The 20189-nt window shown below is 38.1% G+C and overlaps 2 protein-coding genes across 3 annotated transcripts; both read left to right on the plus strand.

The window, feature by feature from the left end:
* Positions 1-437: 437 nt before the first annotated feature.
* On the plus strand, positions 438-3296 carry LOC101313415 (disease resistance protein RPM1-like). The gene is made up of 2 exons (XM_004300128.1): positions 438-2077; positions 2162-3296. Exons 1-2 carry the CDS (start codon positions 438-440, stop codon positions 3294-3296), a joined length of 2775 nt encoding a protein of 924 aa, XP_004300176.1.
* Positions 3297-15784: 12488 nt separating this feature from the next.
* On the plus strand, positions 15785-19119 carry LOC101313703 (disease resistance protein RPM1-like). 2 transcript variants are annotated; one of them, XM_004300130.1, is made up of 2 exons: positions 15785-17609; positions 17694-19119. In XM_004300130.1, exons 1-2 carry the CDS (start codon positions 15955-15957, stop codon positions 18820-18822), a joined length of 2784 nt encoding a protein of 927 aa, XP_004300178.1. In that variant the 5' UTR covers positions 15785-15954; the 3' UTR covers positions 18823-19119. The 2 variants fall into 2 exon arrangements, with proteins under 2 accessions (XP_004300178.1, XP_004300177.1); XM_004300129.1 differs by having other exon boundaries at positions 15785-19119.
* The last annotated feature ends 1070 nt before the right edge of the window (positions 19120-20189 follow it).

Here is a 20189-nt window from a genome sequence, read left to right on the forward strand (position 1 = left end):
TCACTTTCATATTGTATTCTATTATAATCATAGATTAAACCAACTAATCAATCAATCTCAAAGTTTATATGCTATTGTTTGTTTGCAGATGCATCTGTTAAGCATCTTGTCAGAAAATTATCTTGTGCTTGAGCTGATCACAAAGGCAATCACCAGGAAGCTATCAAACATACCATAATGGATTGATGAACTTTGTGACAGTTTATGGGGAAGTTCCTAGCATTACTACATTTAATTGCATGGAACGTTCCGAGTTGGAAATTACTGTGATTGCTTCTTAGAAAGAAAATGCGAAGTCCAGTTGCTGTTACTTCTTTGACTACAGGAAGGTATCTGCAACTTCGGTGAATATTCCAAGCTGCCCTTCAATTATTTAATCCCATATTCTGAACGCAGGAAATCAGTTGAGGAAAAAAGGGTAATCAAAGAGAGAGTTTATGGCGGAGAGTGCAGTCAAGTTTCTGCTTGACAAGCTTGCACCCCTTTTTGAAAATGATTTGCAACTTTTGAGAGGAGGGGTTAGGGAAGAAATTGTTTATCTAAGAGGAGAGCTGGAGCGGATGACGGCTTTTCTGAGGGTTGCTGATGCATCTGAAGAGAGTGATGAGGAGCTCAAAGTTTGGGTCAAGCAACTAAGAGACATTGCTCACGACAGTGAAGATGTTCTTGATGAATTTACACTTCTGCAGGCACATGATCATGGGGAGGGATTATATGGTTCAATCCATAGATTTTCTTGCTGCATTAAGAACACAAAAGCTCGGTATCGTATTGCTTCTGAATTACAAGGCATCAACTTGAGAATCAGAAAAATCTCGGAGGTTCACAAGAGACTCCGTCACAAATTCAATATGGCTGAACAAGGCGCAGGCTCCACCAGTGCATGCAATACATGGGATGACCATCAAGGCGATGCTCTACTTCTAGAGAAGACTGATATTGTAGGCATTGACAAGCTCATACAGCAGCTGGTTGGGTGGCTAGTCAAAGGTGGTTCTGGACGTGAAGTAGTTTCTGTGGCTGGAATCGGAGGGATGGGGAAAACTACCCTGGCCAAGCAAGTCTATGATGCTGCAGAAGTGAAGAAACATTTCAAAGTTTGTGCTTGGATCACTGTTACTCGGTCTTTCAAACTTGGAGAACTCCTAAAAGACATGGTTCATCAACTCTACAACGCAATCCGCAGGCCTGTTCCAGCAGGAATCAATAATATGAATAACAATCACTTGAAAACAATAATCAAGGACTTCCTGCAGAAAAGGAGATATCTCATTGTTTTAGATGATGTATCGCACTTGTATGGATGGGATGCTGTGAAATATGCCTTGCCTAACAATACTTCTGGTAGCCGAGTCATTCTCACAACTCGAAATGCTGAAGTAGCCTCTACGACCAGTGTAGAATCTGGAGGGAAAGTCTACAATTTGGAGCCCTTACCCCAGTCGGAGTCTTGGGAACTTTTATGCAAGAAGACATTCCAGGGGAAATCTTGCCCTCCTCATTTAGAGGAAATCTGTACTTATGCTTTGAAGAAGTGTGAGGGGATGCCCCTTGCAATTGTGGCGGTCAGTGGTGTCTTGTCTACCAAGGACCAGCGTCGGATTGATGAGTGGGATATGGTTTGCCATAGTCTTGGAGCTGAAATTCAGGGCAATGACAAACTGAGGGACTTAAAAAAAGTACTTTCTCTCAGTTTCAATGATTTACCATACTATCTAAAATCTTGCTTCTTGTACCTGAGCATCTTTCCTGAGGATTATCTAATTGAGCATATGAGGCTTGTTCGATTATGGATGGCAGAGGGGTTTGTCGAACCAAAAGATGGCAAAACATTGGAAGATGTTGCGGAGGACTACCTCAGTGAATTACTGAATAGAGGCATGATTCAAGCTGCTGACACAACCTCTGATGGAAGGGTCAAGAACATTCGTGTTCATGACCTTTTCCGAGAGATGATCACCTCTAAGATAAGAGATCAGAACTTTGCCACAATTTCTAAAGAGCAAAATGTTCCTTGGCCCGATAAAGTGCGCCGCCTATCATTGCACAACTCAATGCAGTATGTACAGAAAAACAGGTGTGTTTCTCAACTGCGTTCTCTATTTATGTTTAGAGTTCCTGAGAAGCCATTACTACAAAAGTATTTCCCTGGAGGGTTCAGACTTCTTAATGTTTTAGACTTGCAAAATGCGCCTCTAAATGTTTTCCCGGTTGAAATTATAAACCTTTTCTTTTTGAAGTATCTGAGTTTAAAAGGTACCAAGGTGAAAACCATTCCAAGGTTCATTGGGAAGCTTCAGAACCTAGAGACCTTGGATCTTAAACATTCTCTGGTTACTGAACTCCCAGTTGAAATCTTGAAGCTTGAACATCTACGTCATCTCCTGGTATATCGTTATGAATTTGTACCTTATGGAGACTTTCACTCAAAATATGGTTTCAAGGTACTAGTGAAAATTGGGGCTTTGACATCCCTTCAAAAGCTCTGTTTCATCAAGGCAAACGAAGATGGTGGTGCCATATTAAAAGAGCTTGGGAAACTAGTTCAGTTGAGAAGGTTAGGCATTGTACAGATGAGGAAAGAAGATGGAAAAGTCCTTTGCTCATCGATTGAAAAGCTGAACAAACTTTGCGCGTTATCCATAACTTCAGTAGAAGAGGATGAGATCATTGATCTGCAGCATCTTTCTTCTCCTCCTCTACTGCTTCAGCGCCTCTACCTGCGAGGACGGTTAGAGACAATACCTCACTGGATTCCTTCTCTGCATAGCCTTGTCAGGTTATATCTGAAATGGAGCAGGTTGAAGGATGATCCACTTGTATTCCTTCAATATTTGCCCAATCTAGTACACCTCGAACTATCTCAGGTGTTTGAAGGAGAGACATTATGCTTTGAAGCTGGAGGGTTCAAGAAGCTCAAACATTTAGGTATCGACGAATTTGAGGGACTGAAGTACATACAGGTGCAGTTGGGAGCAATGCCTTCTGTGAAAAAGTTAAGCATCCAGCGCTGCAAGTTATTGGAGAAGGTGCCATCAGGCATTGAACACCTGAGCAAACTGAAGGTGCTCGAGTTTTTTGACATGCCAGAAACATTGATCAAGACGCTACGTCCACATGAGAAGGACAATGACTATTGGAAAGTCGCACACATTCCAGAAGTTTATTTCACATACTGGAAAGAGTGTGGATGGGAGGTCTATCCTCTAGAGGGTTTGAGTGAAGGAGAGAATTTTCCTCATGATCAGCCTAGTTCTGTCATGAAGAGCCATGAACTTGAAACTCGTTGGAAGTAATTGTTCAGTTCCTTGGATCTGGTATTCATCATGTTGTGTATATATTGTAAATAACTGTAAATTAATTCTACTTGCATACAAGGTCATTGTAAATGGTAAATATACACATCCCTGGTTAAAGATCCTAGCTTTACTTTGTACATTTTTCTAGCTAGGTTTACTCATGTATGACAATGTTGTAAATTCATTGTGTGCTGCAAGATTCTATTGTTTGAAGTTTCTAGAGTATTTTCAAGTAATACATCACATTACTGTATTGTGTTCTGAATTATCTGACATACCCATCACAAACATTTCCATGTTCAGTACTAAAGTACACGTAAGTATCTTTGGTTTTATTCATTTATAATCTTTATGTAATTTTAGTTCTTTAACTCATTTCCAACATGAATTAGTTTGGAGAGTAAAATTTACACACCCTCAATTACAATCTACACATATTTACTCACTTTTTAGTTTTTAGTATGAAAATGTCAAAATTGTCCATGTTTTTTTCTCTTCAAATTGTCAAAGACAGTGACATTTTTGACAATTCCATGATGAAAAGTGGGTTCTCTACATGTGTTATGATTGAAATCATTGATATTTTGATTCAAAAAAAAAAAAAAAAAGGGGGTAGGATGTGTGGATTGTAATTGAGGGTTTTCAAATTTCACTCCCTATTAGTTTTTCTCCTTGTACATATTGCATCAGACGATGTGGAGATGCTCACAGACGATCTCGAAGCCCATAACAATTTTGGGGTAACAAGGTTGCCGATCGAGGACGTCAGACGATTGGTTGAGACTGATAAAGACACCGTAACCGAATCCGTCATCTTTTGCACGAAATTAACTATTTAGATTAGTATCTCGATGTTGGAGCCGTTCGTAGCCCATGCTACAGAGGTATATGAGCTTGAGGTGGAGAAGAAGAAGAAGAAAGGGGAAGAGGCACCTCATTTGAGGATTATGTTGAAGAAAAATTGGATGGTTGGGATTGGGGTTGTTGTGGCATCAGTTATCCTTGTTTTAAGCTTGATTGAGATGGTGATGGGTTGTAAGAAGCAACCTTGGAGGCTTAATAATAGGTTTAGATGGAGGAGGGCGAGTTGGATTCTAGGGGTGTACGGGGTGTTGATTGCGATTATAGAGATTGTTTTTTATGCAGTGGCATTCAATACTTCGGCGAGTCTGCATATTGCACTCTTTGCGTGTGTGTGTATGAGGGTATTTATTGACTGAAAACTTGTGAAGAAATTCACAACAAAAGAGAGGTTTTATGAGATAGTGTTACTCGAAGATTTATGAGCCTGTGCTAGAGGAGGAAGTACCCAGCAACAGTAGGTGCTAGAGGACAAATTATCCAGCAGCAGATCATTGGTTGTATTTCTTTTTTAGATTCCTTGTTTTTCATTTAGACTTTGATCTGGAGCTTTAAAATTTGTTTCTAGGAAATGTAGTTTGCATTTCATGGTTATGTTGAAAGATTTTCTCCAAAAAAAAAAAAACACCAAACTTCCATCATATTCATAAGTCGAGTCATACTGTCATATGAAGAGAAAAGAAAGAATCTAAAATTCGTATCATAATTTGGTATCTTTGTTTGTGATTCAACATGAGCATTACTTTTCTAGTTTCATTTGTTGTAATGTCTAACAACGTATTTCCCTTGCTTTCGTGAAAGCTGTTAAACCGTTGCAGGTAGTAGTTCATTCCTTCTAACCTTTATCTTTTAGAATTCTGTATATTTGTTTCTGATTCAACGTGAGCATTACTTCGCTAACGTCTGTCACCACATTTTTGTTGCTACAGAGTGCAAATTGCCATAGGTTTCTGATATTATCCATTGTAAGTGGCTTCGCAATGTAACATGTAGCCCGGGAATTATTACCAGTAAGAGTACATTCAATTCAATTGGTAATCCATGTTTGAATTGCGACTGCTTTTTGGTTGTGCAAAAGTCAAAATTGGGAAAAATCCTTTCTGCTGCAACAAAAGGGAATTGGACCAACATACAGATCCTATGTTAGATTCTAATAAAGGTAATGCTTAACGATAATATAATTTTAACCCAAACCAGTACCAAATACAGTTTGAGAGAAAATGACAAAAGAAAATGCAATAAGAGAAGGCATTATGATAATTATGTAAAAATAAACATAACCCTGCATTACAAGGAATCCAGATCCTCTCCTCATGAGAGGCTCCTCATATTTCCTCATAACTCAATCTCAGCCTTTTATTTTCGACCAACTACTTAGATCTTTTTAGTTAATATTGAACCATATTTTCACATCTATCCAACTTACCTCTCTCTCTTCTCCTCAAAATAACATATCGTGTTAAAAAAACAAACAAAAGGAAAACCAAGATCGCTCTCTCTCTCTCTCTCTCTTCCATCATCGCATCTCTCTATCTCCCTCCACCAGTGATGACCTCTTCTGCGGTTGCACCAGCCCATCATATCTGACGTCCTCCACTATCCCAAGATTTCTGATCTTCACTACTGGAGTTTGAGGTTCGATCTCCACCTTGGGTTTTAGTTTTTCATTGTTGAGGGTTTGATTGTTGAGCTATGTATTAGTATACTCGATAATTCTTCATCTGGGTTTATGTGTTTCTTATCTAATTTGATTGCATTGGCTGCTGGCTTGTGTTTATTCCATTTGAATTATAGTTTTGAGATTGAATCTCACTTTTGTGCATGTTCTTGTGATTGTTGAATATAGGTTTTAAGAATGGAAAAGTTTGTGGGAGAAAGCAACAATAGTTTGGAGCGATCAAAAGAAGATTTGAAACCTAAATATTATACAGAGTTTGATTATGAGATTGCTACATTTAACTTTTATAACGTGTATGCTCGCAATGAAGGCTTTAGCATTAGAAGAGACGGTTATGCCAAGGATAAAAAAAGAGTACTCACTTCAAGGACTTTTATATGTTGTAAGGAAGATTTTCGGAAAGAAGATAAGAGAGACAATTTGACAAAAAATCCAATAGCATAGAGAAAAACCGGATGTGGAGCGATTATGGGGATTAAGTTAGTTAGGCATACATGAAAATATTGTGTTTACCGTTTCTCTGAAGAGCATAATCATCCTCTTGTCATACAAGACTGTGTGCAATGGTTGCCATCCCAACGAAATGTAACATCTACAGATGGTGTTTTTCTAGACTTGATTGCAAATTCAGGAGTATCGCCAAAGTCTGCATTTGAATTAATGGGTCAGCAAGCTGGTGGAAGAGAGTCATTGAGATTTACAAGGCAAGACCAAAAGAATTATTTTCGAACTGTCCGACAAAGAAAAATGAAATTTGGAGAAACTGATTATCTTATGGAATATTTTTCAAAACAGATGTTAGAAAAACCATCGTTCTTTTATGAGATGCAGGTGGACAATGAGGACCAAATCACTAACATTTTTTGGGCTGATGCTAAAATGATAATGGATTATGGTATATTTGGAGATGTGGTAAGTTTTGATACAACTTACAAACTTAATGAAACAAATTGACCATTTGCAGTCTTTGTTGGATTAAATCACCACAGAGAGACCGTTATATTTGGAGCTGCTCTAATGTACGACAAGACTGCTGCATCCTTTATATAGTTGTTTGAAACCTTTTTGAAGGCATTGTGTGGGAAGCCTCCACAAACATTTTTTACTAATCAAGATGCATCAATAGCCAAGGCTGTATTACATGTGATGCCTGATACGTACTATCGACTTTGTCTATGGCATTTAATGCAAAATGCTGCAAAGAAAGTAGGCTTCTTATTTAGAAACTCCAATGGCAATGAGAAGGAAGGTAATGTATTCAACAAGTTTCTTTATCAGATTAAGGAAGAAAATGAGTTCTTAAGTGCTTAGGAGTTTATGCTTGATGAGTACAATGCACATGATGATACTTGGTTGGCTGCAACATTTGCAATAAGAAAAAAAATAGGTGCATGCATATGTGAAATGGACATGGTTAGCAGGAATGCACACTACACAACTGAGTGAAAGCGTCAATGCTAGTTTGAAGGGTTATTCAAAATCAGACCTTCAGCTGCCTGAGTTTTTTACTCACTTTGAAATAATGGTATATGATAAGCGGTATAAGGAATTGGAAGCCGAGTATGATCTGATGTTCTGAATTGTTCACTGTAAAATGGAGGTAAGCATCTTGATACATGCACTAGAAGTTTATACCAAAGCGATCTATAAAATATTTCAAGCTCAGTTTGAAGACTCTTTAAAGTCTTCCCTAACGAAGTGTGTGTCCAATTGTGAAAAGTTTATCTTCACTGTTGTTAGAGATGGATTCACTAAGGAGTGGCTAGTGATAAAATAAGGTGAGTGTACTGTATCTTGCAGCTGTAGAATGTTTGAGATGGAAAGTGTCTTGTGTAGGCATTGTATCAAAGTCATGATAGAAGGTAGAGAAACTACACTAATGAAAAAGATACATGAGCAATATGTCTTAGAGAGGTGGACCAAAAATGCAAGAGTTGATAATGTTGTGGAATACATGCATGGGCACCAGATTGTAGAGAATCCAAGACTGAAACAAAAACTTCTTGATATAGAAGTTTATGTTCTAAATTTGTTCGAGTAGCATCAAGAGCATCTGAGAGTGAGAAGGCATATGAGTTAGCTTGTATGGAAGCTGATAAGTTAGCAAAGATTGTTGAAGATGTGTTACGTCTAGAAATAAACGGTGATAAAGATGTGGAAGATCAAGACCAGAGTATATTGGTTGATTTCTTTAATGCAAAGGGATTCAAAAAGAGAGAATCTACCTATCATGGAAAACGCAGAGCTAAAGAGATTCAAAAACACAGAGCTAAAGCCTGTACTGTAGCTCCACCACCTCTCTTTCATAAAAATAACCTCTCTTGGATTTATAATATGTGACTCTGCAACAAGTACATAAAAACAACCGGATCAGGACCACAATACAGTCCAAGACTGTGGTTCAACTAGTGGCAGACGATAAGAAGCAATACTAGTTAAACATAAACACTTGAGTTACATTAACTGCCAAGTTCTCATCCATAGTACCTTCCGATGTATCTTAGAGACTTTGGTGGAGAACCATCTGTTAGGAATTTGCATTTATCCACATATCTGGAAGACTAAGGTCAAAAAGCTGTAGCGATAAAGTTGATTAAAGAAAATATAAAAGTAAATTGTAAACTAATGCTGACATACTTGGTTGTTAGACGATCCCAGTTCTTAGCATTCCCTTCATTCACAGAATAAAACTTTCCTTTGTTCGGAATCTGGGCAAAGATGTAGACATAAAATGCATGATAAACAATGCCAAAAGAAAGTTGTTATTCTCAAGAATAATATACGGTCCAGCAGTCGGCGCATTCAGATCAAAATGATCTATATTTCCCACCCACATAAGACCAAATTACTTCAGCTAAGTCACTGGATCGAGAACCGTTTTTATATATTAAAGACATTTTGTTGGAGAATAGATGAAAAGGGAGGTTAACAACTTATTGAAGCAAGGGAGTTTATCTTGAAAAAATTGTTGGCAAATGAGAAAAGAAAATAAATGAACTTTTAAGTTCAGCAGTTAAATGACTTGAATCGATAATCAACAGTTTACCCTTAAGGTTTTTACTAACAATTGCAGAACAAGAAATGGATTATGCTAGTGGAAGAGAGTATACAAAGGAGATATACGTTGATGTCTGGGTGAGTTAGTATGAACTCTCTAAGAGATGGATCAAGGGTGAAACCATGAACTCCGCTTCTAGTGGTCAACACAAACTGTAAAAAAGCATACATTTCAAGTAAAGCATTGTCATGCAGATCTATACTATAGCAAAAGAAAATCGTAGATCCTGCAATTAAACCAAGATTGAAACATAAATGGCAGCCATAAGAACATCTATAGGAATCCAATATAAGAAGAAGCAAATGCGTCTTTGCTGGATTCAGAATAACTACTCATCTGGAAGTGGTAAGGCGGTTGTGTGTAGTGTTTCACTAGAGATGCATATAAACTAAAATGAAAGTGTCTTCTCACATACCGTGCAAGAACTTCCGTACTTGCAATAGCCTGCTGCCACCATATTTTTTCCCGGTTGCAACACATCATCTAGTTTTGGTTCACCGCCATCATATAGTGCATAAATTCCAAATACATAATTCAATCTCAAAAATATAATTCAAATGGAAAAAACACAAGCCAGCAACCAATACAATCAAATTAGATAAGAAATGCATAAAACCAGATGAAGAATTATTGAGTATACTAATACATAGCTCAACAATCAAACCCTCAACAATGAAAAACTAAAACCCAAGGTAGAGATCGAACCTCAAACTCCAGTAGTGAAGATTAGAAAGCTTGGGTTATGGTGGAGGACGCCGGATATGGTGGGTCAGCACAATCTTGGAAGAGGTCGTCGTCGGCGGAGGGAGACAGAGAGATGCAACGATGGGAGAGAGAGAGAGAGAGAGAGAGCGATCTTGGTTTTCCATTTGTTTGTTTTTTAACACGATATGATATTTTGAGGAGAAGAGAGAGAGGTAAGTTCGGTATATGTGAAAATAGGGTTTAATATTAACTAAGAAGATCTTAGCCGTTGGTACGAAAATAAAAGGCTGAGATTGAGTTATGAGGAAGTATGAGGAGCCTCTCATGAGGAGAGGATCTAGATTCCATTACAAGGAGCATTTAGTACACAGAAATGTATATATTCAAATTTTTATTTAGGCATTTACCAACTAAAAGTAAGAACTAGAATTTACAGCATAATTACACGAAATATTTCACAACACGTACCTCATTTTTCTCTGGGACAATCCCTTAGGAGATGAAGTATATAGATTCGAACTTGAGTTTGGCACAAAGCATTCCAAATTTGTAAGTTTTGAACCGCAACCAAACCGTTTTTATACGATTTGATGCGATGTGACCATAAAACGACATCATTTTAGTTCGGTGCGGTTACTGAATCATTTTTTCAGTGTGGTTCAAAGTGGTAACAACATTTTCAATATATATTGCCCACCCCTAATTTGAAGTGTCTTATGGATAAGAAGTTACTCATAATTGTTAATTTGTTAGGCTGTGACCAAGGATTAAAATATCGGTATTGGTGTATCTATCGGTACTTTGAAAAAAGAAGATATCGGATATCTCGAGGATATCCTGGAAAAAATATCGGGATTTTGGGAAGATTTTTCTTTTTTGAAATATTTAATTTATTGGATTTACATATAAATCTTACAAACATCAACTTCATCTACATCCAGAATGAGAATCTAGGTTGTTGATAAGACGCACGCTGGTCCACAAAAGTACAATAATCAGACCAAGACATATAACTTATATAGTACGAATTGTAGTGTTGAATATGATAATCATATATCTCTTTGGAGCAGCCGACTGTTTCCCCTACAAGTGGATAATAATGATGAATTCAACTGGATGACTGATCACTGACTTCCGCGCATTGATTAGAACCATAAACATTATAGTCATATTGATTGTTGCCTTCTTGAGATTCATTTGAGGTTCCAGTCCCACTACCTAAACTAATAGACTCAAAACTTAGTGCAACTGAAGCAACATCTTGATCATCATTTGCACCTCTAGTCTTCCTCCCATACATGGTATCCTCTTGTTTGATACATTCTGTTTTCTTTATCCATGCTATCACCTCATGCTTGATATTTGCTGACACCTTTTCACATTTTTTTACACTCTTGTGTGGATCATAATCTGCTAAATGACTCTTCAATCTTCTAATTTCACCACTTGGGAAAATGCTTTCACAAAATATACATTTTGTGCCATTACGATTTCCTTCAATAACCGTTGCGTACTTCCATGTTGTATCATTGCCACAGCTACTTGCCATTTTTAATCTGTTACATAACAATATAAATTTTATTGCACATTTATTGTAAATTAGTGAGTAACTTCTAAAACAAAGAATGTAATTTCAAAATGGTAATATAAATATATATATAATGAGTCCGGATCGAGAGAGAACCTCCTTAAACTCTTAAAGTGAGGATGTTTTTAGTTCTAGTATGTATTTTGACAATCAAAGCCACCCATCTCCTAGGTACTTACGTACCCACATATGAATCCGGTAAAAAAATAGCCAAAATGAAAAACGTTTAACCATTTGATTAGCACAATATTCGTTTTAATTTTATCTAACGGCCTACAATTGTTTACGTCAATTTAAATGACCAAATGATTATGGAATAATTAGTTGAAATTTTGTAGACATGTTTCTTGCATATGAATCTAGAGGATCAACGGTTGAGATCGTTAAATAAAGTCATCTACTAATATAAAATAGTAGAAATCCTCAAATTCTTAAAGTAAAGAGGTCCTCTTTAGATCCTCCCTCTATATATAATATACCTGAATAAAACAACTTCTTTCAAAACGATTGTAGGAATGCAATACTGCTTCTATGTTGATGTACGCCTCTTGGGGGAGTTATGTAATTGGGAATTATGCTTTGGAGTAGGTTTGTGATGTATCATGTATGGTGTACCTAAGGGCTAAGCTCTTATATAGAATTCTCAGTCCCCTCTCTCATCTCTATAATTCTCACATATCTCTCTCTCTCTCTCTCTCTCTCTCTCTCTCTCTCTCTCTCTCTCTCTACTACTACTACGTACTACTACTACTACTACTACGTACTACTACGTACTACTACTACTACTACTACTACTACGTACTACTACTACTACGTACCGTACGTACGTACGTACGTACGTACGTACGTACGTACGTAACGTACGTACGTACGTACGTACGTACGTACGTACGTACGTACTAACGTACGTACGTAACGTACGTACGTACTACGTACGTACGTACGTACGTACGTACGTACGTACGTACGTACGTACGTACGTACGTACGTACGTACGTACGTACTACGTACGTACGTACGTACGTACGTACGTACGTACGTACGTACGTACGTACGTACGTACGTACGTACGTACGTACCGTACGTACGTACCGTACGTACGTACGTACGTACGTACGTACGTACGTACGTACGTACGTACGTACGTACGTACGTACTACGTACGTTCCGTTCCTAACCGGTTCTTACTACTTCGTACCTTCGGTACCTTCTTAACGGTCCTCTTAACTCGTCCGTACTTACCCTTTCCGTAAACCCGGTTACCCGTTACCCTTTTCCGGGTTTCCCCTAAACCCGTTTTTACGTTCCCTTTTACCCGTTTCCCCCGTTTAACCCCGTTTACCCCTTTTACCCCGGGTTTCCTTTTACCCGTTTACCCGTTTCCGGTTTTACCCCTTCCGGTTTTAACCTTCCCGTTTCCCGTTAACGGTTTCCCGTTTTTTAACCTTTTTTTTCCGTTTCCTTAAAGGTTTAAACGTTTTAAGGTTAAAACCGTAAAAATTTAAACGTTTAGGTTAAACCTAACGTTTACGTTTACGTAACTTGGTCGTCTATCGTTTTGTACCACTACGTTACGTAATCTATTGTCGTACGTCCTACTCACTCTATATAGTCGAGTCACATCTCTCTCTCTCTCTCTCTCTCTCTCTCTCTCTCATCTCTATAATTTAGCAACTTGTTCTCTATCTTATCTCACAGACTCACGGTCTCACCAGTGCACCTTATCTTTCTTAACTGTACTCATTCTCTTTCTCAAGTGAAAATATTCCTCCACTCATCTCCAAGTTTGATAATTGTATAATAGATCGATCTACATCCAGATATCCCTCGAAGGGAATCTTGCTCTCCTTGAGACCCCCACTCTTCATTGGGATACACCTTGAGGGAATTACTTCTCTTCCGGATATCAGTCAAAACCCTCACTATTCATTGGGATATCAAGTGAATTACTTTTATCCCAGATATCACTCGAGACCCTCACTCTTCATTGAAATATACCTCAAGGGGAATTACTTCTCTTCCAGATATCACTCCAATTTTTTTTACAGATATTTTTTTTAATATATCGGAGATCAGATATCATAAATATCCTAAATATCGGAGATACGGTGGAAGATAAGATATTGACCCCTCTAGATATATCGGCTATGACAATACTTTTGTACATCAATTGCAAGGTTAAAAATGCAGAGCGTTAATTGATAATAAAAAAAATTTCTAGAAGGCACACAATTGTTTATTTATTTATTTTCTTTTTCTGAAAAAAAAAATGATCAGTGCAGCTGTCCTGGAGCATGGATTAATGAAATAAAAGACTATAAGAGAGGAAGATTGAGCCCAAATCACAAACTACAGTAAATTACAATAAGTATCAAGAAAACATCTTGAAATAATACCAGGAGTCTCTACTAAAGCTATGTTTTATTGACTACTACTTTTGTTGTAAAATAACATTGACATGCCAGAAAGATTACACTTGTTTCTAAGTAAAAATATAGAACAAACAACACAGTTTTCCTACTACCGCATAGAATCAAACTCTAGTGTCACAAACATTCTTACCACTTCAAAACCCTTGTGAGCCGCCTCTCTCACATACTTGAACCCTAGGCTACTTTCAACCTCCAATTGCTGCTAATCTAGACAGTGGCAGACTTCAGCGTTCATCTTGATGCTCTCATATTAATGTTGCTGCTACTGAATGGGTGTTGAATTTTAAGTGTAGTCCTCAAGATGTGGCTCAAAGGCTGCACAATGAGGCTTGGTTTTATTTTCAATGCATCGATGTGACTAACTTTTTTGTATATGGGTATCACACAGAGGTGACACGAGCAGCATCAATTGAATTGGGTGGCAGTTTAAGGCTTAGTTTGGTATTATAGTTTAAAAACTTAATTTTTTAAAAACTCAGTTTTAAATAACCAACCCCCAACTTGTTTTCTAAAATCGTGGTTATTTAAACAAAAAAGTTTTAGATAAGCACGTTTTAAGTTTTTACCAAACAGAAAATCTATCTAAAAAAGTGATTATAAGTGATTTTAATCTCCAAAACTCAATACCAAACTGGGCCTAAATGTAAGACCCTTACCCAGAATTTGATTTAGGTATGACCTTCCTTTTCAAAGGCGTCTACATGTCCTCTTGGTGGTTGGGTTGTAGGCGGCAGGGGTGATTGAATAGAGAAAATGGGTTTGTGAATAGCATGCACTTTTAACAGGAAATGACAAGGTGTAAACGCCAAATTGTTGATCTCAGTTAGGTTTTTTTTTTTAAAGTATAAAAGATTTTCAATTTTCATTTTTCATTTTTTTTTGGATCAGTTAAACAACTCAAATATTACATGAGTTTGTTGTCAATCGAACTCACAAGCCTGTTTTAATTATATAAATTTTAAGAAATATATCACAAAATGTTCTAGGATATTCCATATGTATGTCTTGACCTTATGTCATCAAGATATGTAGTTAGAATATGACTATGTATTCCTTATCATTATCATATTGGTACTTTTTAATTCTCTATATAAAGGACTCCTATCAATGAATAAGATAATGATTCTCTTACTATCTCTTTGTCTTTACGCTTTATCCTTAATCACAAAACACATTTTCATCTCATTCTTATTTTCAAAATAAAAATATAAACATTAAAACATTACCAAAAGTCTCCTTTGGTTTTACAATTTTACTTGTTGACTTGTTAAACGGTGTTCCTATTAGAACCTCCCCTTATGTAGACCCTTTACTATCGACTTTTTTCGGTCACTTTGGTCTTATACGCCCCAGCCAGTAGCCACACCATGTTCTTCCAGCAAAACTGGACTGGGGGTCGTCGCAAAACTTGTTCTCACTTCTCAGGTGACTCTACTGACCCAAACTTTCTTCTCATCAATTTCTGAAATTGGGTATTCAAAATATGATCAAATTCTATGCCTTTCTGATTGAACTCCATCTTGACCTTTTCTTCTCTCCAAGAAACTGATGCATTGAACATATTAGAACGTATATGATATTCTATATAGAGCAGAAAGTCAGTTTGAATGTGTATGTGAAACTGCTGGGTTGTTGTTAAACAATAACGAGGTTGCCCCCTTTTACACACTTTCATATGAAAGCTAAGATTACATCATATACTATCTTTGCTATGGAATTTACAGCCTTTGGTGAATTCGCACACGCATACAGTTATATGTAATTATATATATAATGGTGTGTTGCTTTCAGTCAATCTTTTTAAGTTACTTGTGGAAAAGTTTTATGATGTAAGACATTATATATATGATGAATTGGTAAGAATGGAAGTCATTTCTGGTTAACATGTCTCTCCTAGGATAAGATGAAATCGATTGCATTTAGTTTGCCAGCTAAGGTATATGCTGTCAGGTTTATCCTTATTCATTGTTGCTAACCAGGAAAATCCATTGAGAGTGATTTTAATTTTAGATTTGTAGAAACTAGGTAAGCAGAAAGTGACTGTAAAATTAAACTCTACTGGAACTTCCAAAGTTTATGTTGTTACTACCAAGATATTTCCCTGTGTATCTGACTTCTTGTTTTCCCTTGGATTTTGTATGTTGTTGCTTAACTGTATAAAGATTTTGATTATTGCATTTTTTTTATTAGCAGATGCTCTAGTATAAATACTTGCAAGGTTGCAGTGTATGTAACTTGGAGCAACTAGCCAAGTCACTTGGATGCAGCCAATGTCGGTCTGCAGTTTGAGATTGGCAGAGGCTGTTTTTCCAAGATAGTAAACACAATACACAATGGCAGAAGGTTCAGTAACTTATCTGCTGGAGAAGCTTGCAGCCTTTTTCGAAAATGACGACCACTTGTTGGGAGTCATATTCGGAGGTGTTCGAGAAGAAGGGGTTTATCTTCGAGGGGAATTTGAAAGGATGCGAGCTTTTCTGAGGACTGCAGATGTATTGCAGGAAACTGATCAGGAAGTCGAAGTCTGGGTCAAGCAAGTCAGAGATGTTGCTCATGAAGCTGAAGATATTCTAGATGCATTCACTTTGCTGCATGAACATGATCATGGCCATGGAATCTATGGTTCTCTACGCACTCTGGGATGCTGTATCAAGAATGCAAAAGCTTCTTACCGAATTGCTTCTGAGTTAAAAGCCATCAACTCAAGAATCAAAAACATTTCTGAGGTTCATAGGAGACTCCGTCACAAATTCATCAAAGCTGAACAAGGTCCAGGAGCTGACAGTGGTGGGAATACATGGCACGACTGTCGGGGAGATGCCCTTCTTTTAGATAAATCAGATCTTGTGGGCCTTGATGAGCCAAGAAATCAACTGGTGGGGTGGCTGTTTAAAAGTAGTCCTGGGCGGAAAGTAGTTTCATTGGCTGGCATGGGGGGAATGGGGAAGTCCACCTTGGCAAAGCAAGTCTATGATGATCCAGAAGTGAAAAAATATTTCGAAGTGTGTGCATGGATCACTGTCAATCGATCCTTCAAATCTGGAGAACTTCTCAAAGACATGGCTCAACAACTCTTCAAAGCAATTAGGAGACGAGTTCCACAAGTAGTGACAAGCATGGACAACAATCAGTTGAAGACAACAATCAAGGAGTTGCTACAACAAAGGAGGTACCTGATTGTTTTGGATGATGTATGGGACCTGTGTGAATGGCATGCTATTCAAAATGCATTGCCTAACAACAGTTGTGGCAGCCGCATCATGCTCACTACAAGAAATGCAGACGTAGCCGCCACCACTCGTGTACTCTCTGATGGTAAGGTCTATGAGTTAAAGCCCTTGCCTCCTCCAGAGTCCTGGGATTTGTTCTGCAGAAAAGCATTTCGACAGAACAAATGCCCTCCTCACTTGGAGGACATATGTAAGGACATTTTAAAAAAATGCGAGGGTCTTCCCCTTGCGATTGTTGCAATCAGTGGTGTTTTGGCTACAAAAGATATAAGACGGATTGATGAGTGGGACATGGTCGGTCGCAGCCTTGGGGCAGAAATAGAGGGTAATGACAAGCTCAAGTATTTGAGAAAGGTTCTTTCACTCAGTTTTAGTGATTTGCCTTACTTCCTCAAATCGTGCTTCTTATACCTGAGCATCTTCCCTGAGGGTCATCTGATTGAGCGGATGAGGCTAATCCGGTTATGGGTAGCAGAGGGTTTCATTGAAGCAAAAGAAGGGAGAACACTGGAAGAAGTTGCAGATGACTATCTGCATGAACTCTTGAACAGGAGCCTAATGCAAGTGGCCACAACTACTCCTGATGGAAGGGTAAAAAAATGTCGGATCCATGATCTTTTGCGGGAGATCATCATCTCCAAGTCAAGAGATCAGAACTTCACAACAATTGTGAAAGAAAAAAGTGTGCCTGCACAATGGTCTGATAAAATGCGACGCCTATCTATACATAACACATTGCAAACTGTGCAGCCAAACAGGTCAGTTTCTCAATTACGTTCCTTATTCATCTTTGGAGTCAGTAGAAAGCCTTCCATCGCTGCATTATTCCCCAACGGTTTTAGGCTGCTAAATGTGTTAGACTTGCATAGTTTGCCTTTAAAGAGATTTCCAGTTGTAGTTGTGGACTTATACTTCTTGAAATATCTTAGCTTGAGGGAAACCAAGGTGAAAACTGTTCCAAAATTTATTGGGAAGCTTCAAAATCTTGAAACTCTAGATCTTAAGCATTCCAATGTCAGTGAACTCCCTGATGAGATCCTCAAGCTTCAACGCCTACGCCATCTTCTAGTATATAAGCATGAATTTGTATCATATGAACAATTCGGCTCAAAGAATGGTTTTAAGGTTACCCCAAAAATAGGTGTTCTGCGAGCATTACAAAAGCTCTGTTTAATAGAGGTAAACCAAGATGGTGGCACGATTATTAGAGAGCTAGGGAAGCTAACTCAACTGCGGAGGTTAGGTCTTTTAAAATTGAGAAAGGCAGATGGAAAGGCTCTATGTTCATCCATTGAAAAGCTGAGTAATCTTCGTGCGCTATCCATAGCTTCAGTGGAAGAAGATGAGATAATTGACCTTCAACACCTTTCTTCTCCTCCTTCGTTGCTTCAGCGGCTCTACATGAGAGGACGTTTGGATGCATTACCCCATTGGATTCCTTCTCTTCCAAGCCTAGTCAGATTGTCTCTAAAATGGAGTAGGCTAAAGGATGATCCACTCATTTCTCTACGACATATTCCCAATCTTGTTCAACTTGAATTATGTCAAGTATTTGTCGGAGACAAATTGTGTTTCAAGGCTGATGGGTTTAGAAAGCTGAAGATCTTAAGCCTGGACAAATGTGATGAACTTAGGCGCATAGACATTGAGATGGGTGCAATGGATTGTCTTGAAAAGCTCAGCATCCAGCGGTGTAAGCTTCTGGAGAAGGTGCCATCAGGGATTGAGCATCTGCTTAAGTTAAAAGTTCTCGAGTTCTCTGAGATGCCAGTGGATTTGATGAAGACTATTCGTCCAGATGGAAAAGATAACTGGAGAGTCTCGCATATCCCTGAGGTTTACTCAACCTACTGGAGAGAAGGAGGATGGGAGGTGTATTCCATAGACAGCATGACTGACGGGGAGTACTGTCCACTGCCCAGCAATGTCTTCAGCCACGAACTCGAAACTAGATGGAAAAGTTGGAAGTAATTCGTCACAGCTGTGGGAACCAGCTGCCTTTGTTTATCCATATACTTAAATACTTGTAAATTTGTACATGGTGTGTATACCAAAAATTGCCTTTGTTTAAGGTAATCCAGAATGCCCCCTGGCGTTCCTGTACTATAAGTAAACGTTAGTCTTAGGTCCTGATGGTCTTTTTATATTCTTAGTCTTATACTGATAGTCGTGTACTGTTGTACAAATTAATGATGGATTGGTGTAATTGATAGGCTATGCCACTGTGGCCAGGTAGTTCCTAATGTAAATGTTTGCTGCTCTTTAGTGTCTAAGTGTCTTTAATCTCTGTGAATAATAGCTTATATATGTTTCACTTTGTATTATGTAAAAGAAGAAGAATCGAGTTTGAGAAGGTTATGCACGGTTGTGTATATCATGGATCTTCGCTCGAGGTTCGATCCACCTCTGCCACATAGTTTTGGGAACTATTACCGGGCAGCCACTGCGGCGCCAACATTGGTTGATGGGGAGGAGAGTGATGGCCTTGTGAGGGAGGGGTGTTTGAGGAAATAGACAAGATTGACAATAAGTATATAAGGAAGTTTCAAGATGGCTACAAGGAATATTTGGATTTCATGAGGAGAAGGATGGAAAAGGCTGCAAAAGGAGAGCTGGTTACACTTCACGTTTTCGAGTGTGTGCAGGTTTCCAATCTATGAGGCTGATTTTGGTTGGGGGAAAGAATGATATAATGAGCAAGAGTCCGATATACATTGTTGCCTTACAAATTCTAGAGCTATAGGCATCAGATAACATGATATACCGAATTTTGTATTGTTTAAGTCCTCCCACCTTATTTTGCAAGCTTCTTGTGATGAAAATATTAGTCAGTCCTACTAGTCTACTACTATCAAGGATACAGAAATGGATTTATAACATTCTATTAGAATTTAACTAGGTTCTGAGTAGCACACCATTTGGATTTTGGAGTAGTAGATTGTTTCTTTCTATATATCAACAAGTAGGGGTGTGGCATTCTATTTGTGATTATCACGATCATCATCATGGGTGTGTTCACTTATGAAACAAAGTTCACCCGTGTCATTTCTCCTGCTAGGTTGTTGTTCAAAGCCCTGGTTCCTGATCGGCAAAGATCAACTCCATCACAAATTGAGAGAATTTCTAACAGTTGGACTTGTGAACGCCAAGGACACCTTCCTCACACGATGAGAGAATTTCTGGGCAGTTGACCCGTCAACGCTAAGAACATTTTCCTCACAATTAAAAGAGAGAATTTTTCCTTGTAGACGATGATACATATGCTCGCTACTTAAATCACCTACTCGTACCTATGACAAAGTCATAAGAAACCATAAAAACAAATAACAGACTGACTA

This window comes from Fragaria vesca, linkage group LG5, assembly GCF_000184155.1.
Source record: "Fragaria vesca subsp. vesca linkage group LG5, FraVesHawaii_1.0, whole genome shotgun sequence".
Classification (NCBI taxonomy): domain Eukaryota; kingdom Viridiplantae; phylum Streptophyta; class Magnoliopsida; order Rosales; family Rosaceae; genus Fragaria; species Fragaria vesca.